Source organism: Asterias amurensis, chromosome 7, assembly GCF_032118995.1.
Source record: "Asterias amurensis chromosome 7, ASM3211899v1".
Classification (NCBI taxonomy): domain Eukaryota; kingdom Metazoa; phylum Echinodermata; class Asteroidea; order Forcipulatida; family Asteriidae; genus Asterias; species Asterias amurensis.
The window spans coordinates 246,365-263,926 of record NC_092654.1 but is presented as its reverse complement, the minus strand read 5'-3'; the positions used below and the strand labels follow the sequence as shown (position 1 = coordinate 263,926).

The following is a 17,562-nucleotide window of genomic DNA, read 5'->3' as shown; positions in this document are numbered from 1 at the left end:
ATAAAGGTTTATGCTTTACATTGTGTAGAAGTCTAGAACATGTTGAGCTGGAAACACACGTGCTTCGAGTAAATAATAGTGGGATTCGTGGTTGTGTCTCTTGCAGTCTAGCCCGTACGCCAGCCAGTAGTATCGCCTCCACACGCTTGTTATGTCTGATATGATGAACCTCACGGTATAAAAATCATCGCTCTCTACACCATTGCGAAAGGAATCTTTGAAAGTAAACGTGGACCAAGAGGGACGAGTTATAAAACCACACTTATCATGAGGTGTTGGACGGTAACCGCGTTCCCACCATGAACTGGTACCCCTTAGCGTTAGTTGCTTTGTATTACTGTCTGGTACCCGGACTAATCTTCATGAGTTTCTTGCCGGTCGGCTACGGATACTTTGGGTAAGTTTTTTTAACCGCTCTTAATATCTTACCACAGTCATGGTTTAAATATTGATGTCTATAGCTTAACCACTTTTCTGTGCATGGGATTTTGCATGCATCATGTACTTGAGAAGTGAATTTGTTATATTTATTTAAAAAACGAGAGTATTTTAATTATTTTTTTTAAATTCACAAATCAATTAGTTATTGTGTCTGTTTGGAAAATGATTCAACAATATTAAGTGATTGCTTTGCTGTGGTTGTGAACATTAATTGACGTCACAAAAATATTTACAAACTGAAAACGAAGACGTCTCGGACTCATTTGGTCGATGTTGGTTTTTACCTTGATGTAGGCCTACTTGCATATTGGCAGTATATAATGGTTAACTCACTAGTGGTTTTGACACTGTAGTCTCTGTGTGTGTTAACCAAGCGAGGTGAACTTAGCGTGCAATATGAACCTATGTTATTGCAGGACACAGATAAGGATAGCAGTAAAGTCACAAGGTTAGAAAGCGATTTGTAGGAGGAGAGGAGGATCATATAATTAGAATAAACCCACCTGGGAAATACGACAGTATTCAAGAATATGCCCAAGACGAACGAATGATTCGAAGTTTCCTGGAAGTTTCCATCAGTGAAAGTGATCCATCTTAGATGTTGATATGTCATGATTTCAGAGTTTGGTTGGTAGAATTCAACTACTATTATTACACAGTCGCTGGATAAAGCCCTAAGGGATTTTTAAGTAGAATTTGAAACTCTTCGATAACCATTACGTGAATAACTTTAAAAGAGAAAATTCCCATATGCGGAGCCAAGACTGAGTTGACGGGGTGCAAATTGTGCCAGGGTGGGGGAACTGTTTTGAAAATAAAGGTGCTGAGATTACGGTGGTTGAGTGAAAATGGATGTTTCAAGACACAAATCAAGAATTAGAGATGTTACCAGGGTACTACCGGTATAACACGATATCATTTCTTTCAATTGACAAAAACGTGACTTGTGTTACTAATGTATATAATGAACATTTATTTTTTAATTATTTTGTTGTTGTTTAAAGTTTTTTCAAACAATTTCCACCGACTTCTTCAACATGCTGCAAGTAATTGTCGTTATATGGCTTTTTTTAAACAAAAGTAAATGGTCTAATCGTTCGTGAGTTTATTTGGTGATCTGCACAAACTTCAAGAGCTCTAGAAAGTTAAGTTCAACGACCATGTTGTACTTTGTTTTCCAAGAAAGACACTCACTGAAGATACTTTAGGTGCAATCTTAGTTCTACATTCGACTAAGAGTCGAAATGACAAAAACCAGTGTCTCACCATAAGCAGACACATGTGACTGAAACACATTACTTAACAATTTTCAAGGTCAGGGTAAAATGAGTTTAATGCTACCACCATACAATTATTGCCATTCATCATATGAAATCATGACTGACTGCATTTGTCATGACCTCACTAGGTCACTTCCGGACTTCGTATTCTTTGCATTACAAGCCGCTTGTGGTGTAGGGGGGGGGGCAGCCTAACCTAGTTCAAGTTCACATTTTGAATGTGACATTAATCAGGTCAATGAGTAAACGACACCTAATTAATGCACAGCTATGTTATGTTGGTTACCCTGTGTAGTGCTACAGTAAGGCAGTGGTGGTAGCATTAGTAGACATTTTAGAGGGTACCAGCCTACTTTGTAATTTCGGCGTTTTCAAGGTCACCATGGCACATTTCCAATTGAGGTTGCTGTACTATGTTTCAAAACTACAGTCATTGTCAAGTCACGTCTCATACATGATTATTAAGGTTGACATGGCATGCCACTATTACATTTTACACAACCATTTTTCAAGGCATCAGTTTGTAAAGTTGTGAACATATTGGGAGTACCTTTAAGTTACATGAGCGAGTCATGGCTCGGCAACAATTGAAAAAAAAAAAAGAATCCTGCAACCAATTACGAATAAGAGAAACTAAGAAGGGTACAGTCGTCATAAACTTACTTGTTTGATGAACTCCACGAGGGTTTCTTCTGTAAGAGCCACAATCACCCGGATATACATTCATTGCTGAGCCGTGGAAGCCAGTTCTGGGGTAGCCCGGCCAAGCGACTCCACCATGTATCACTTCCGGGGATCGGGAAAGATGCCTGACAGTCGGGACGTTTTACGCCAGAGAAAATGACTCAGCTTACGGTGAGGTGAGACACGGCGGCCCGCTGCAAGTACTTCAAGCCGGGCTTTGTAAACGATGAAGAACAAACATTTGTACCGTGATGACAGTTCACAGGAGTTTAAACCAAGCACTAAAAACCACACAGGATATTTGAATGGAAGGTTTAACTCAAGTTGGCCCGACTTTTGGAATATTTGGCGTGTCTGATTAAAGAACAAGTGATTCGATGGTATCCAATTGAGTTTGGCAATAAATTTGACACAACTAGGTATGGGCAATAACTGGTAACCCTTATCACGGTACGAGTATGAAACCTTGTTATGTAACAGCAATGACGTATCTTTGAATAAGCGGGCTAGTACAAACGCCATTATGTCGAGTACATTCCTCAAATTCTTGGTGTCAAAGTTCTTTAAATTTCTATAAACTGTGATACAATACCAAAAATAAGTTGACGGAGACACCATAAAGAAGCTTAATGGACCTAACCTGTGAAAATTTAACTTAAAATGGTGGTCGCATTCTTGAGATATCGCCGTCAATCCGAAGCAATTATGTCCGTCCACTCAGGAAGAATACTCCTTAATTGGAAAACACAATCTGAGAAACGAATCTGACAGTAACGTTTCTCAGATTGTTTTTTTTTTTAATTATTCTCACGCCGCGCTTTACACTATCGTGGTCTAGCAAGCAAGTTCAATGACCCCCCTCCCCCTTCCCCTCCCACTGTACGAAACAAAATTTTAATAATTGCTCAAGGGTGAAATTGTCTATTAAATAATTTAAAATAAAGTTAGATACTTTTGCCTTATTCCAAAACAGACTTACGACGCCCAGAAGACTTCTCGTTGGTGACCTACCACCTGACTGCAAAAGCCCTTATCTTACCAAGCGACAAAGGAAGATGTGTAGCAGGGACTCTGGGATGCCTACCGTCTTAAGACAAGCCCTGGATCTTAGCATCTTCGAATGTCAAGACAGATTTCGGAATGAGAGATGGAATTGCAGCGTGCATAACACGGCACACAGAGTCAATCTACTCAAAAAAGGTAAAGTATTGTGCGGACATCTTGGTTTTTCTGTTTTTCAATTCGAATCGATGGCCCTTTTTGAAACGACGGCTTCGGCTTTGGATTCGGCTTCAGGCTAGCTTGGCCCCGCGGATGTTTTGACAGCTGCGCGTGCTTTGCGTATTACACACTAAGGGCTTCAGACGAGAGTACGGAGGCTGAAGCCGAATCCAAAGCCGAAGCCGTGGTTTCGAAAAGGGCCAATAAAACCAAATCAAGGTTTGATGAAGAATAGTCTGGTACCTTTGAGGCTCATACAAACTTTTATTTGTTTGTGTTAAAGCATTCAAATAATATACTACAATTGGGCTAGACAACAACACGCAGGGTTCCAAAATACATGTTCACTCCTTTGAAGTAGGGATGCGTGTATTGCAAAACAAAATGCAACAAGCTTCACATAATGTTTGCTTTAACTTTCTTCACAATAATGATGAAAACACTTCTGGCACATGAAACAGTACTGATGGGTCATGCAGTCGTTCGGCAACAGCTGTTGCTTAGTCAATTGTCCAGAACATGTCATTATCAGGGACAACTATTTTGGTTATGTGCAATATTTTTCTATGCTAAGCATGCTTAAACAGCCATGTGAAAAAGGGGCCAATTTATGGTTTAATCGAAGGGGTTATTGTTTCATGCCCTGGGCTCATCACAAAGTAGGCCGACCTGACTTACAGAGTGTTGCCCAGGGTTAAGACTCCACAGAGACAAGAATCAAAAGTACATTATCTCGCAGTGTGTGCAAGCAATAGTCATGAAGCATTGTTTCGTCATGTACCCTGTCTTCTATCAATCATGTGTTCTGGTTATCTTGTGACTTATTTTGGAGTAGAGTTATGTATGTGTACACTTGCGACAGTGTATTGTAGGTGAGGTACTTTGCAAAGAGTTCAGAAAAGCTTGTACGGCTGCTTTCAGTTGTTTTATATTTCGGGGACCAAATAAATGAGGGAACATACAAATCTATATTTGGGTGCCATTATCTGTAGGTTCTTTATTGAAAGAAAGAAACAACCAAGTACTAGTTATCACAATTAAAATTCATACTTTTGTACAACCCAATTGTTTTTATTGACGAACCGTAATCGGGCACAATTCGAACTTAGTCGCTGCTGCAGACTCGTTTCTTAGTCTGATCCAACCCAGCAGATAATCATTTCAACATGAAGTAACCCATGAGTATTACATCTGTCTGGAACCCTACCTCCCTTGTGGCCATACAATAGCAAAGTGATAAATGTAGAGCTTCCTTCCCTGCAGACTATTACCTCCGTATAGACACATTGGGAACGAGGTTAATATCCTCATCCAATCAAGAAATGAAAATCTCACTTCTTGAAAAAGTTACTTTCAAAAATAAGTGTTGGGATATCGAAGCTGGTCATTGACATTGGAGATTGAAGTAAAGCTGCGTCCCACAGCAGCTATGGCTCTGGCTGTATGAGGAGATCTTAAAGGAACACGTTGCCTTGGATCGGACGAGTTGGTCAAAACAAAAGCGTTTGTAACCGTTTTTTTATAAAACGCATATGGTTGGAAAGATGTTTTAAAAGTAGAATACAATGATCCACACAAGTTTGCCTCGAAATTGCGTGGTTTTCCTTCTACTGTGCGAACTAACATGGTCGGCCATTTATGGGAGTCAAAATTTTGACCCCCATAAATGGCCGACGTGTTAGTCGACAAGGTAAAAGGAAAACCACGCAATTTCGAGGTATGTTTGTGTGGATCATTGTATTCTACTTTTACAACATCTTTCTACCCATATGCATTTTATAAAAAAACGGTTACAAACGCTTTTCAAAGACCAACTCGACCGATCCAAGGCAACGTGTTCCTTTAATACAATGTCAGTCCCTGTCCTCCATTTGCAGTCAACTGTAGCCATAGCCGCGGCACGTCAATCGTGTTCAACGAGAGTACGAGTTCTAAAAGGGTACGAGTTGCCAATAGTATGAACTCTTTGAGGAGTTGGCAAGGATACAAGTGGTAGTCGATACACGTTGACACATACATGTAGTCCTCTCCACGATGCCTTATGAATTTTGTTGGTAGTGCATCGTTTTGACTTGTTATGTCGTATAAGTTCCACATACAGAGTATCTAAGTCTGCTATTTCTATGAATTACTGGGGTCCTATAAACTCAATCTACCCGAGGGGTTCAGGAGAGAAACAACAGGTGTTTAACAGAACAGGATGATATTAAAAGGAGGAAGTCAAGTTTATGAAACCTTTTGAAACATGTTGGCGAGTTCATAAACTCAATTGTGCAACAAACTTGTTATGAATCCAAGAATGGTTCAATTATTAATCACGGACACAAAGATAACTTAGGAATACAAAATACAATGCGCCACCAAAAGCACCATTATGCAGCGCACGGAAACAAGGAGTAGGAAGTTGGGATAAAATATGACTCTGGCTACTGATTCGGCTTCAGTAGCTGCAGCCGTTAGCGTAAACCACTTGATTTACCATGTGTTTACTGACCAGGCTTTTTTAAAGTCACGTGGTGAAAATAAAACCATGAGAACCGAAAACAGTCTGTTCATTTCGTTAATTACCGCTAGTTATCTGTAAAAGATCATGTGGGCAGATAATCTGTAAAAGATCTTAGATAGCCTAACTTTGAGTATCGAGACTCAAGTTCAATATGGCGGGTCCTTCATAACGCGACGGCATTCCCATGTCTGTCTCTAAAATAGTAACATTATTTGTTTTTCAACTGCCATGGGGAGTCACCTGCATGAGATATCCATCGATGAACGATGCATGTGTTCAATTGAAAGGTTACGTACACTACGTCATTTAGAGAGATGATACTCTGAAGGCTAACTACTCATTGAAAACACACGTGTCTTGTTTGTAGACCATGAGGCAATCTGTGGATCAGTTCAAATCTCATCTCTAGACATTGTTTGCGCCTTGTGTCGAATGTGAGAGAGGAAACAGTGTATCACTCAGAGCGTAGGCACCACAGGGAGATGACGAAGTGAAACATCTTTTAGAGGATAGGTTGTAGATTATTACTTTCAAGAAGTTTATAATGGTACCTATGCTTAGGCCGTATCCCAATTGGCGGCTACAGCTACGGCTACGGCTGTTGCTAAGGGTGTTGCTAAGGACGTCCTATACCTCCACGCATGATGACGCGAGAATCTAGCCGTAGCCGCAGCTGTAGCCGGTTATTCGGATACAACCCTAATTTCCTCTCTCTGGTCACAGCTTATTTACAACAAGAATTGTTATGAAAAAGATTCAATATCAGCCCTACTTTAGTTTGTGACCTTACCGGTCATGAACCAACGAGTCCACTTATAGTCATGCTTTCTGAGAGCACCAAACCACATAACCACAACAGGCTATCATAAAGTAGGTCTAGAAGACCATAGAGTAAGGACATAGATAAGACCATGGAGTAAGACAAGGGCTTGGTTTCACCCCCATGGTTTCACCATGTTTCACACAGCAGTAATATTCATAAGTATCATCATAGTGATTTGTATTGTGACATCACACTTTGCTTAGCAGTATGATTGATACACAGTTAAGATCAATCTTAACACAGTTAAGATCAATCTTAACTCTTTGTGAAATCATGACAAGTGATGATATAAGGTCTGGAAAAAGCGATCACTAGAAAGCAACTTCTATAATAAACTAAGTTTACATAACGTGACGAATCACTTTATTATGGGTAGCGACATTTCGAAGATGTCAGAATAATTAATAACAATATGACATTTCCTCAATTAATATGTAGTTCATATCATTGGGATATGCAACAAGGGGCTTAACAACGTCTTCATGTTTAATTGACAAACTTCCAATGAACAATGGTCTCTTTAATTTTCGATGAGCAAACCTTTCTCATCTTGTGTCGAATGATTTAGCAAGTATCCATATTATGTTCAATATGTTGTATGTTCTACATTTGACATGACGGCATGTATAAGTACTAGTGGACATCTTAAAGTTTAAGGAGGGGGTATGATGTGTGGGAGAGGATGTGCAGGCAAGTGTTCTACTCCTCCAATGTGCAATTAAGTTGACACGCTACCGGTGCCTCAATGCACGCATCGTCTTCACAGTTCAGTTTAAAGTGAGGTTAATATTAAACTGCTGCTGTGGTGAATTTGGTGAAATGGTTTTACAAAAATTTGCCATTCTATTGATCACTCGATTTGTGAAAACATCTTTGGAGTTTGGAAATAAAACAAATTATGGTGGCAGGAAAGCGGCTTACAAAAAGGTTGGTTTGAACATAAAGCAAGGTCCTTGGATGAGGGGCTCTCTTTGTAAGGTGGACTCGCTTATAACAATGTTAAATTACACATTGCCTATTCATTCAAATACTGATTTGAATGCTAAAACGTTTCAGTCATTTTCTATGCATCAAAAACCTAATCTGGAATATTCCCAGCCCCTTCCGACTATAAAATAAACAACGCAACATTTTACCTTTGCTGTATCAGTATGTGTGTACGCCTATATTGATAATTTGAAGAAAAAGAAAAAAAAAGTCATCCAATTAATTGTTTTAAATATTTGTACGCTGATAGTTGAATTGAGTGATTAGAAATGCAAACTAATTTAATAAGCTCTTCCCATCCTTTAAATCTTGATCAAAATATTTGGTCTTGTTATATTTCCCTTCCGGGTTACCGCTAAAAAACTAAATTGGTCCCCGCTGAAAAGCTTGATTGCCGCTTGACACATGACATAAATCTCTCAAGTATCTTTTATGGATCAATGAGTCTTACTGAGACTTTGTAGCCTCGTTCACGAGTCCTTTAAAGATGAAATTCAAGTTCAACGTAATGTTTAATAAACCGTTGTCAGTTTTACTGTTGCCCCTGCAAAGAGCAACTGAAACTATGAGGAGAAATATTCTTTAACATTGATCCCTTTAACTGCAAAGTCGTTATTGCGAGCTGTAAATATCTTGTGAGTAAATCTTCAAAATTAGTTTTATAAAAGATGCTGTTAGTTTTGTCTGCTTCCGATGCATAAAATCCCTGGATATTTATAACAAATTTACGTTGGATTGCCGAGGCATGAAATTGATTTAGGCTTTCAAATCTCCAATTACATTTATACGACTTGTCTTTATATATCATGGGAGAGGTTAGGTTTAACATTATATTATAAGCAACATTGTATTGGCTCGACCAATTCTAAGGCGTGAAGCTAAATCTGAAGACTGCTCTTTAGAGTTGGTTGCATGAATCGTTTATTTAAAACTCAAGATACAAATATTCCTCAAAAACCTAATGATGTACGTGTTCAAATGTCTTTATTTAAGCTTGGTTTATGAATAGGCAACGTTGGTTTATCAGATTAAAGCTACTTGTCAGTGTAGGTTGGAGTTCTTATTTTTAATGATTCACATAGCGTGAATTGTCATTATCTCATCCATGCAGCCGGGCCTTGGGTATTAGCCAAAAATGACGGGCCCGATCAGACCTTGAACTTTCCAACCAGTTCCACCACAGTGACTCTGCCTAAACCTCAGGAGGAATCAACTTCTGGGAGATTGGATAAAATCACTTGATTTATCTTGAAGAATAAGTACAGGATTGATCATTGGTTTCAATCTGAAAGCTCATTTATTATAATGTAGTTCGTATTATCATCAATTACCCCCCGATCCCCCTTCAATCCGTCAGCAATACTATCCAAAAAAGGATTTGTGTTTGATCTCGAAATATCTCGAGTTCAAACTAATCTGAAAAGGTTCAAACTTGTTAATTATTGTGACATCCCAATATTCGCGACAGCATAAGAGCTTAAAGATTACCATTTAAAACAACCGTATTTGTAACGGTTTGTAAGCGATACCCTTATACAACCGACTGTTTTTGTTTCCAACTGAAAGTAGGAATTCACAGGGACCAAAAGGAAATCAGCCAAAAGGCTAGGAGTCACATTGCCTACGCAAAGATGTTGTTTAAAATCCGCCGGAATAACTTCGATAAATATTGTTGAAATTGATTCTAAAATATTTCTTCTCAGTTTTGAAAACACGAACATTTCTCTCTTGGACCTTGTTTGTAAAGTTCGACTCAGCGGAAGGAGGGGTGCCAAGAATTGATTGGGAATGTCAAAGACTGTCATCTCATCTGACCCAATATTGGAGTTTTTGTTTTGGGACTTGGGTGCCAGGACTCTGTCCGATTAGGCGCACTAAGTTGATTGTCAGAGGCTAACTGTCACATGCAGGGGGTAGGGGTAATTTCTATGAGATCCATGCATAAGGTGACTTCACACATTCTCCGTTGGTTTTGTGGCTGCATTTTCATTCAAGTTTTCTTGATCTTTAGGTCAACTTTTATAACGTCATGGGAGAGATATAGTCTTTAGTTTAAAACAGTACTTGTTTCGTGTTCACGTCATTATTAAATTAATGAAAAGTTCATGAATTACCGGTACGGAAAGACCATTTTTAAAGAACATGATTTTGTTTCTCCTTTCGATCAATCCATTCAAAGCAATGTGTCCAAACCGAGGCTGGAAGTATGCCCCTATCTCAGTAAAATGAGAACTGCTATACATTGTTATTATAGGAGGCGTGGAACAAGACCTCCATACCACGTGATTTAAATAGGCCTTGTCTTGCGTGCTAGAAAATGGTCATAAAAACCGTCTCTTATTTTGTATATAAAAAAATTACCTAACCTATTTTGTCTCATTTTGTGACAAATGTTTTACACCGACACTTCTCATATTGCGTTCATGTTTATTTATACAAGTCCACAGCATACTCAAATTGTGTTGAACCATAGATCAATCAAATCTAGCTTTACAGCCCTTTCCTTTTCCAAACTATAGTATTACATCCAAGTTCCAACCACATCCATAACATTCTTGAAGAAGGAAAAAGTCAGACTTCACCGAAGTACTTGTTTATAATTCCCGCCAAATTGTTGCGCTTGAGATGTGTGTCATCGGCTGAAAATCACGTTCATCTGCCGCGCCTGTCCAGTAGAGTCGCGACAAATAAATCATCCAGTAATTTATCTTCAAGAGCCAGAACTACTAGTTCTTACGAACATTTTATAGAATTAAACTTTGCTATGTGTTTTCTTGTTGCGCGAGACTGTTGTTTGGTTTTACCAATGAAGATCAAAAACGAAGAAGCGACATCAGTTGCCGATTTCTTCGAGAGAGGGTCGGCAGGCATTTGTACATAACATATTTTGTCATTTACAAAGTCAAATTGGAGTCCATGCTAGGCACATCATCCGGCAAAATCATAGTTGTCATCTTGCGCTAATTTGTTGAGACATGTTTTCCCATACGTGACAATGCCCCGTCCTTTTATGTGGAACTTGGCCTACATTTTCTAGAAATTGAAACTTACATGGGAAAACCATACTGAATCTATAATGTCTCAGTATCCATAAATTGTGAACTGCTGTGGTTCTAAAAAGAACTGTGGTGCGTTCAAAATCAGTGTTCTGGTATACATTTAACAATCCATGTATACTCAAAGTTGCACATTGCTGTGTGTATACACATTTTTGGGGCCATTCATAAGAAGAAAAGCGGGTTTATTAACCGATTGAAACAAACGAATTTGAAAAGTAAGATATGATTGTGACATCGTAAACTATTCATCTGTTTGAAGTGTTGATTGAGTTGCATTCTTAAGATGTTTGCTTGCTGACACGTTTTGAGTGTAATGCGTCCTCTAACACCCGGTCAGCTGTAAATCAAAATGGCGTCCGAACAAGGATTGTTGATTAGTGCCCATTTTGTCTGCCGATAGGAGGTCATGACCTCTTGTTTGACCCTATGACACTTCCACCTCACAAGGAGTGCATACAACACGTTATTATTGTTCAATATTTGTAACTTTTTGAGGGTGCGCGTCTGCGAAATATTACAACTGTTCCACAAACGTTGCTTCACTCTTTTATTCAAACGTTTCGGCAAGTATATTACCCATATTGCATCTTGTCTCAGGTTTATTAGTACAGCAAAAGATGCTGCAAACATTAGACCTATTAGATTTCGTTGTATAGGCCTTCTACCAATTTAAAATACATGTACTCTCATTAAAGTGTTTTAGGTTGCCAATTATGATCGTTGAAAAAAGAAAGTGGATTTATGCTGAGCTTTTTTTAATTTATTTTATTTACATTTTTAAGACAATAATTTTTATGGAAAAAAACCTGCGAAAGACAGAAAGTCCTACCCGGCCAAAGCTTGTTACCAGCAAAAACATCGAGTAATGTACACTTGTTGTGACTGGTTACAATTCCTTTAGAGCAATTGCTAAGCAGCAAACCCTTTGAGCTTAAGTTTCTTTCTGTGTTGCTTAAGGACAGTTTAGTCTGGATCTTGCAGAGGTGGTCTCCGCTCATTACAGCAGTTGGACACGGCTGTTTCAATTGGCAAGACATAAAAGTCATAATGCATTAAATCATCCGCCAAATTTACTACGCGACTATCTCCCATAAAACATGGTCTGTTTCTTTATTGGAAGCCGCTCTCAAAAGACAGTCGCCGATGGCACCACGTCTTATGTGGACTTGACCCAAATTTTAGATGAAAACCCCCAACAATGGTATTTGCCCAGAGAATACAAGAAAGTTCAGACATTTTGGGAAAGAGGAATTTGAATTTGAAAGAGTTTCACTTTTCCCTTTGATTCTTGAGAATCTTTGCAATTGGAGAACAAAGTGTAAATTGATTCTTCTTAAAGTAATTTGTATTTCCAGTCATTTATTATTTTATTCATTGTTCAGTTTGTTCTTATATTATACTTCTATATTTAATTTTTCAAAGATGAAGTTTAGACCCCAGTCTTTATTATAATATTATGAGTTGGTCAGTATAAACCAGATGACCGAATATATATAATTTTAAATAACGAAAAAGAGTAGAGGCGGTAAATACATTTATAAAGTAACAAGTTCACTGTATAAACAATTCCAGTCAACTATAAATATATTGTTTCAAGGACAGGACCACATGAAACAATACTTCTTAGAAGTGTTTGAAAACAAAATAAAACAAATAATCAAAATCACATGTTTAATGAGCCGATCCTTTGATGTTTTATAAAGAATGATTAATGACGCCAAGTCTCAAGCGGTTCTGATGTGGTTAACCGCGCATACTCTATGTTCCAATTTATGTCAATTTCTCTGTGTTTTATGCTTTGTTTGTGTTTAATCAGATACAATTAACATTCCTGCCTCCTCACCACACTCAATACGGAAATAACAAACATATTGAACACTAACTTTGTGTAGTGTAAAATCTGAAAAAAGGAAATGGATACTAGGCCCACTGAAAAGTAGATTGAAGACAGCACATATTTCAAAAGATCTACTTATATGGTCTTGGAGAAATAATTGTTAACATTCAATACACTTAATTTAAATCATTGTGTTTTTAACGAAGTACATTTCACAAAATAAAACTGACTGAGAACATAACTTGCGGTCTCCACATCAGACACACGTTGAACTTAACTGGACGTCGCCATGCTGGGACAAACTCAACATGTCAATGGTCACTAGCCATGACGTATGAATACATCATGAATATTCATCAATTTCCATGGTTTCTTATACACAGGGATGAGGGAGACTGCATTTCTGTACGCCATCTCATCAGCTGGTTTAACCTACTCCGTTGCTAAGGCCTGTAGTCAGGGTAACATGGAGAGATGTTCATGTGACACAAGCTACTACTCTGAAGAAACCAATAGAGATACTTGGAAATGGGGAGGATGTGGAGACAATCTTAAATATAGTCAGAAGTTTGTGGAGAGATTCCTCATGCCTAAGAAGGGAGATCTACCTCGAAGTAGAGACGTCAGGGCAAAGATTGACAGACATAATACGAATCTAGGAATTAGGGTAAGTTTAACCAGGGCTTCACTTGGTAGTACAGAATTATGCACAGGTAAAGTTTAACATTTTTTTAAGCAGAACAGTGTTGAACAAAATGTATGTTTACCAAAACAAAATAAAACAAACAAACAAACTTTCACACTCAACTAAAACAAAAACAAGAACCAATCAAAACCAGCACAAATGAAAACGCATTTTCGCATGGTTGGTATTTTCTTCTCTTATAGGCCTATGCATGATTTGTTGTTGCTTTACCGAAAGGCTTTGGCAGCTCTTTTGACATATCGACATGGAAATCTGCTTGAAACAAGTTTTAAGGTCAATATTTCAAAGTTTTCGAATGACACATTTTAAAATCTAAATGTCACTTCTGGAATAGTTTGATTTCCATTTCAACGTTTATTTGATATCGATCACTTTTGTTTTTGCGTGATAGTTCGATGCAAACAAGAACTCAATCCGAGGGAAAGTCTGAACGGTGATGACACGTGCAAACAGAGGGCGCTATATCACTAGACTGGCAATGACACACTGCAAAGGAGTAAAAATAAATCACCTCACAAACGAGTGATTATTCTATTCGGCCGTTGTATCAGGTTGTTATACCATGTCGTTCAGTTTAAAGTTACATTATTTTCTTTTATGTCCGTCACAGGTTGTTGAGGAGAGTGCAAGAAAAGTTTGCAAGTGTCATGGCGTTTCTGGATCGTGTACATCCGAGACATGTTGGCATCAATTGAACCGTCTTCAAGAGACGGGGAAACTTTTAAAAGATATATACGATAGAGCCGTTATGGTCGAACTTGCTAATACTGCACATGGTGCTAACGAGCTGGTACGACACGTCAAACGAAGACGGAAACCTCCAAAGCGGACAACAGCCACTCCTCTGACTAACTCCCCCGTTGTTTCACGCTCAGGCCCCGGTAAGCACGACCTGGTCTACATCGATCGGTCGCCGACATTTTGCGAGGCTAGTCCGTACACGATGGGCACGAGGGACAGACAGTGTGATAAGGATTCGAACTGTGGTAGCATTTGCTGTGGTAGGGGTTATAACATACGCAATGTACTAGTTACCAGGAGATGTGAGTGTAGATTCCAATGGTGTTGTGAAGTCATCTGTAAAGAATGTATCGCAAGAGAAGAACTTTATTTGTGTAAATAACTGCACATTACAACTTGAATGACACCATGGAAATCTAAAATCAAATTGTTCAAGAAAACAATTTCATGTTTTTCTGAATGGGTCAACAAAAGTCACCACGCCCATGTACCGTGTGTTTTAATATCACAGTGAAAAACTTGAAGAACAAAACTTCGTTAAAACTCGCCATTGCCGAAACTCAAATCTTCGTATAGGATGAACAACGAGTGATGATTGGAATGAACACAACGAGTGAAGATTGGAGTGAAAACAACGAGTGATTATGTGAGTGAAACTCAGTGTGACGTGAATCTAGTGACAGGAAAACTTCAATTGTTTGCTTCTGGAAAGGATAATAGCGCAGGAAACACTGTGAGAGTGTCATTATGTCCCAAGTATAATACTAATATCGAAGTCTTATATAGCGTATGTATCTACGCTTTATGTATCTACATTTTTACGTTTAAAGTGTCTAAAACGTTTCGATATGAAACGTATTCAACGCAGTTACGTAGGGGAGTTGTAACGTTTAAAGTGTCTAAAACGTTTTGATATTGAGTAAGTGTTTTGTGTTTAAAACAATGTAAAGCTAAATTGCAAACGAGGCTCATAAGTGTTTTGTGGGATAAGATGTAGAAATAAAATAGTTATACTTAAATCGGTAAATTGTTGCTGTGTTTTATGTCGCGTGAATGTATTTCAATTTACTCGCCTATAAAAAGGTGATTTTACCGTAGTTTAGATCTCCATGTAGAATATGTAAATATTGTATTGAAATAATATGTTAATACTTTTAAGTTCATGTGTAGCTTTGTGTATATAAATGGGACGTTTTGTAATTAGTAACATACCGATTAAAGTATCAAGAGCTTATACTGTAGTAAAGGTGCTACGTGTGATTTCAATTGTAACAAATAGAGTTATTTTTATTCGTCTTGTTGTGTACAATGTAATAAATATTTCCCGAAATTCATGTAAGTTTATAAATCTTGCATTTTTGAACATGATTGTGTCAAATGTGCCTCCATAGACCCACTTTGAGTGATCATAATAGGCCTAAGTCAGTGGGACCTAAACTGATTTAGAGACCATTGATCACTTATCGTCCATTATTGATCATTTTACAGATAATCGATATTGGACTACAAGCATACTCTTTATAAACCATTGATCCCCAATTGTCCATTATGTTTATAATAATACAGATTAAAGATCTTGGGAAAAACAAAACTAAACTGGACACCAAACATTCCATTAACTAGCCACCTTTTTAATAATTTTTTGAAGATGATTTCTATGTGGTTTGAATGCGTAGAACTTCTTTTTCCTGTGTCTTAAAGGTTTGCACCTCTGATATTTTACAGACAATTCGAAAACGATTGTGTTTTACATGTTGAGTTGAAAGAAAAAAAGTCAAAACATGAACTCTAAAAACTAAACGATACCAGTATATAACAGAATCCCAAAATGAAAATTATGAGAAGTATAGAAAACAAAATGATGCCGCATAGTACTAGTGACACATCTCTGTTGGTAGAGTTGATTATTCGACGCTCGCTTAATGCCATAGTTTGATTCCACAATTGAAGCAATCTTTCATCAGTACTATTTTCCCGGTGAGGTACCAATACTCCAATTCCCTTCATTAAAACTGACGTTATGGTCAAATTTCTGGATAATTTGACATACAGACTGTACCCCGCGCCGTGTGCTGGATCAACACCTAGTCTATGCAAGACTAGTCCAAAGAAGACATCGTCCCATGGTAGATACCTCACCTTTCTGGACTCCAGAAAGATCCACCAGGCTAAATCACCGGACATCACGTAGCATGAACCGGGGAAGAATGGTGCATACGTCGGGTATAGGTACAACTCAAAGGAAGTATACCATTTGCCGTTATGTGCGTTTGGGTCCCTCACTGGTACCACATTTCTCCTTAGGGTACCTTCAGCGTACCTCTTGCGTGGTTTACTTAGTAACCGATTAACAAGGTTGACTGTGTTTAACATCATATCAGCATCTGCACTCGCTACATAGGATACATTAGGGCAGAATGTAGCAACCCATTTCAATCCCATCATGATCTTAATAGTCAGATTATGATAGGAATCAATGAAATTCTCTTGCACAATATCTTCATATTCTTGACTCTCCTTAGTAATGCGTTGGTTTAACTCCATATCACTGCTCATCCCTAGTAAAAACACGGTGGATACCAGTTCATTCAGAACCAACTTCGTTCCTCCCCATGTCTGGCGAATCTGCTGGCGATCGTAGAAGTTCTGTGGACCTGTTTTTACGAGTATGAGAAGGAATGGGGTCATCGTTGCGTCGGTGCCATTCCAGCATTTGTCATAGTTCGCAATGGTAAAATGGAAATCGTGTGCATTTATCACGTCGTCGCTGTACACCGACCCGTCGTTCGTTTCCACCATTAATTCCTTATCAAATAACCATACAACGATGGAGAATATTCCACATGAGGCTATGAGGAATTTCAGTTTCTTTCTGATCAGAGTGTACATATTGGTGTTCCTCTATGACCGCAACCTTTAACCTCAGGTCCACATAAGGTAATGGTATAAATACAGTGATTTTGTTGAAGCCACATACACGTGCTGGTGGTTGAATACAACAAGATGGCGCAGCTGTTCCATCGCGACAATTATTGCAATCGCCCTTGAGATTCAAAATATAATACACATCAAACTGCTAGCACAAATCCATTAAAAAAAAATTAATCTCCATACATCCCCATCACACTGTACTGATGCCGTTTCGCACGAGTTGAATTGAATTGAAAGGGGGCATTATGCCTTCAGGTGAGTGCATGTGTTCAGTAGAAAATAATGGTCCACGCAAATAAACCTCCAATTTGTAACACGTATGCCTTTCCTTTTACTTTGTGACGAC

At 38.4% G+C, this 17,562-nt stretch overlaps 2 protein-coding genes across 3 annotated transcripts; one reads left to right on the top strand and one right to left on the bottom strand.

The window, feature by feature from the left end:
* On the top strand, positions 1-15,600 carry LOC139939908 (protein Wnt-9a-like). Of its 2 annotated transcripts, none has more exons than XM_071936070.1 (4): positions 1-397; positions 3,379-3,605; positions 13,222-13,505; positions 14,155-15,600. In XM_071936070.1, the coding sequence occupies exons 1-4, from the start codon at positions 300-302 to the stop codon at positions 14,665-14,667; spliced, it is 1,122 nt and encodes a 373-aa protein (XP_071792171.1). In that variant the 5' UTR covers positions 1-299; the 3' UTR covers positions 14,668-15,600. The 2 variants fall into 2 exon arrangements, with proteins under 2 accessions (XP_071792171.1, XP_071792172.1); XM_071936071.1 differs by lacking the exon at positions 1-397 and adding an exon at positions 2,716-2,824.
* Positions 15,601-15,913: 313 nt separating this feature from the next.
* On the bottom strand, positions 15,914-17,174 carry LOC139939946 (beta-1,3-galactosyltransferase 1-like). The gene has a single exon (XM_071936115.1). It carries the CDS (start codon positions 17,172-17,174, stop codon positions 16,074-16,076), a length of 1,101 nt encoding a protein of 366 aa, XP_071792216.1. The 3' UTR covers positions 15,914-16,073.
* Between the last annotated feature and the right edge of the window lie 388 nt (positions 17,175-17,562).